The following is a 2,270-nucleotide window of genomic DNA, read 5'->3' as shown; positions in this document are numbered from 1 at the left end:
AGCCCCGCCGCGGCGGGGTGCGGGGGGGAAGCGGGGCGCCTGGGAAGGAGGAGACGGAGCTGGCGGGCAGGTGGAGAAAGAGCCCATCGAGGTGCACGTGGTGGCTGTGTGAGCCCTCGTACCAGTGCCGTGATGGGCTTACTGGGGGCACAAAAGGGTCCTCAGCATCCCTGTGGCCCCGTGATGGATGCAGGACCCCACCGCGGCTGTTGCACCTGCCCCGGCCGAGGGTCAGTTGGGCTCAGTCTCCCCGGGGCACCTCCTTATGGGCCCCCCACCCCGCTCTCTTGCAGTCCTGACTTTTCGGGAGATCTGGAATCGTAGTTTCTGCCGGCCTCTGGAGCAGCTGGTGGACGTCATTACCGAGTTCCCCAACGAGGTGGAGTACATTTTCAGACCCTCCTGCGTCTCTCTGCAGCGCTGCGGAGGCTGCTGTGGGGATGAGGGTCTCCGCTGCGTCCCTGTGGAGACAAGCACGGTCACCATGCAGGTAAGCACTGCCGCTGCGGGTCCGTGGCTGTGCCGGGGTGGTGGTGGGCTCCTCACCAAGCACCGCGAGGGTGAACTTGCAGCTTTGCATCCTCCAGGCATCGTAGCAGCCTGGATAACAGGGGAGGGGGCTTACTCACAACTGCTCGAGTGCATGCAAAACCAAGAGGGTCCCTCTGCCTGCTCTTTGGGCTTGTCCCTGAGGCCAGGTGACACCCCTGGTGGCACCGGCCTCATTCCCCACTTCCCTGCCCTCTCCTCTCTGAGTGGTCTGTCTGTCAGGCTGACTGTCATCACCTTTCCAGACTTTCCCTATTCTGTGGTGGGGCTGGAGGTTTCCCAGTAGCCCATGATTCTGCCTGCTGGGGCAAAGCAGGCGCTGCCCCTGAATCGCAGGGAGAAGTGAGGCTCACCCTGGTGCTGACAGTGAATGTATGCTGGGGGATTGGTGAGCATGAAGAGCTGTGCCAGCCATGTTTCCAGTCCCCACTGTGGGAGCTGTGCGAAGTGGGGTGGAAGACCGCCGGCTGCAAACAAGCTGGCGGTCGGCTCTTCCCCATGCGCCTGGCAGCCGTTGTGTTTGCGCTGCCGGAGATCAACCCACTGCTGCTGCGGGGAGCAGGGAAAAGCTCTGCTTTGCTGTGGGAACAAACTAGAGAGTGCCTGCAATAAATCACCAGTGATTTTGGTCCCTCTGGGGTGGAAAAGCTTGTTAGAAGGCAGGGTGGGAGGCTCCCAAAAAAATCTTGACTAAGATGGAGCAAGAGCTTGACGTGAACGGGAAGCAAACCCCCAAGCACAGGTCTCCCTCCACAGGAGGGATCCTGCTGCTGTGTGTGGGGTGGCAACGCCAGGCACCGCTGTGAGGGGTTAGTGTGGATCACACCAATGATGAACGTACCTCGTGAAGCCCCTCAATGTCCTACTCAAACTCCAGGCTGAGCTGTGAACTGACATGTGGCAGGGTCAATCCTGCACCCCTGGGCTGGGGAGGCACCGTGGTGCTGACTCCAGGCTCAGTACTGTGGGAAAAGGGGCCAGGAGGAGGCAGCAGCAACGGGAATGGTCTGGGAAATGTGAATAGGGGGATATTTCCATCACAGAAGGGAGATGTGCAAAGTGGTCAAATATGTGAAAGCTCTCCATGAAGGCAGAGACAGAAAAAAATCTCCTCTAAGGCTGGGAAATCCCAAGACCATGGGACTTAAATTACAGCCCTGAAGACACGGGGCGGCACTGGCAGAGCCTCCCAAGCCATCGGGGTGGCTGGGCCTGGCCGGTGCTGCCTGCGTGCGGAGGTGGAGTCTTCACTGCCGGAGGTCCCGAGAAACAGGTTAGACACGCGTCTGCCCGAGAGGAGAGGCTGGGGTGGCGAGGCAGTGCTGTGGGAGCCCTTCCAGCCCCCCTCCTGCCGCCGGCCGGGAAGTAACCTTTGCTCCTCTTTCAGCTCCTGAAGATAAAGCCAAACGGGGAGGCACCCTACGTGGAGATGACGTTCACCGAGCACAAGCAGTGCGAGTGCAGGTAGGGACCCCTGGGCTCGTTTTGCACCCCTGTGCCCTGCCAGCTCACCCTGTGCATGGGACAAGGATGACCTGGGGGTACCACAGCTGTGCTGGGACACCCCCACTGTCTCTGCGCTGGGGTTTGCTGGTGCTTATGGCCCTTGCTCGGCTGTGGGCTGCACTGTGCCTCTGCAGCCTGCTCCCCGCAGCCAAGGGGGTGCGCAGCACTGCCTGCGGTGGCTGGAGCTGCTGCGGCACCCCAGCTCTGTGCGCCGG

General features: G+C 61.3%; 1 protein-coding gene across 1 annotated transcript in view; it reads left to right on the top strand.

Moving 5' to 3' along the window:
* Positions 1-187: 187 nt before the first annotated feature.
* Positions 188-2,270, top strand: part of PGF (placental growth factor) — a 4,519-nt gene continuing 2,436 nt past the window's right edge. The window contains exons 1-3 of the mRNA XM_009887036.1: positions 188-230; positions 294-490; positions 1,937-2,013. Coding sequence (XP_009885338.1) covers positions 188-230; positions 294-490; positions 1,937-2,013 — 317 coding nt within the window. The remainder of the gene's footprint in view (positions 231-293; positions 491-1,936; positions 2,014-2,270) is intronic.

This window comes from Charadrius vociferus, unplaced genomic scaffold (assembly GCF_000708025.1).
Source record: "Charadrius vociferus isolate BGI_N301 unplaced genomic scaffold, ASM70802v2 scaffold14, whole genome shotgun sequence".
NCBI classification, from domain to species: Eukaryota; Metazoa; Chordata; class Aves; order Charadriiformes; family Charadriidae; genus Charadrius; species Charadrius vociferus.
This window is presented reverse-complemented; position numbering and strand designations above follow the sequence as displayed.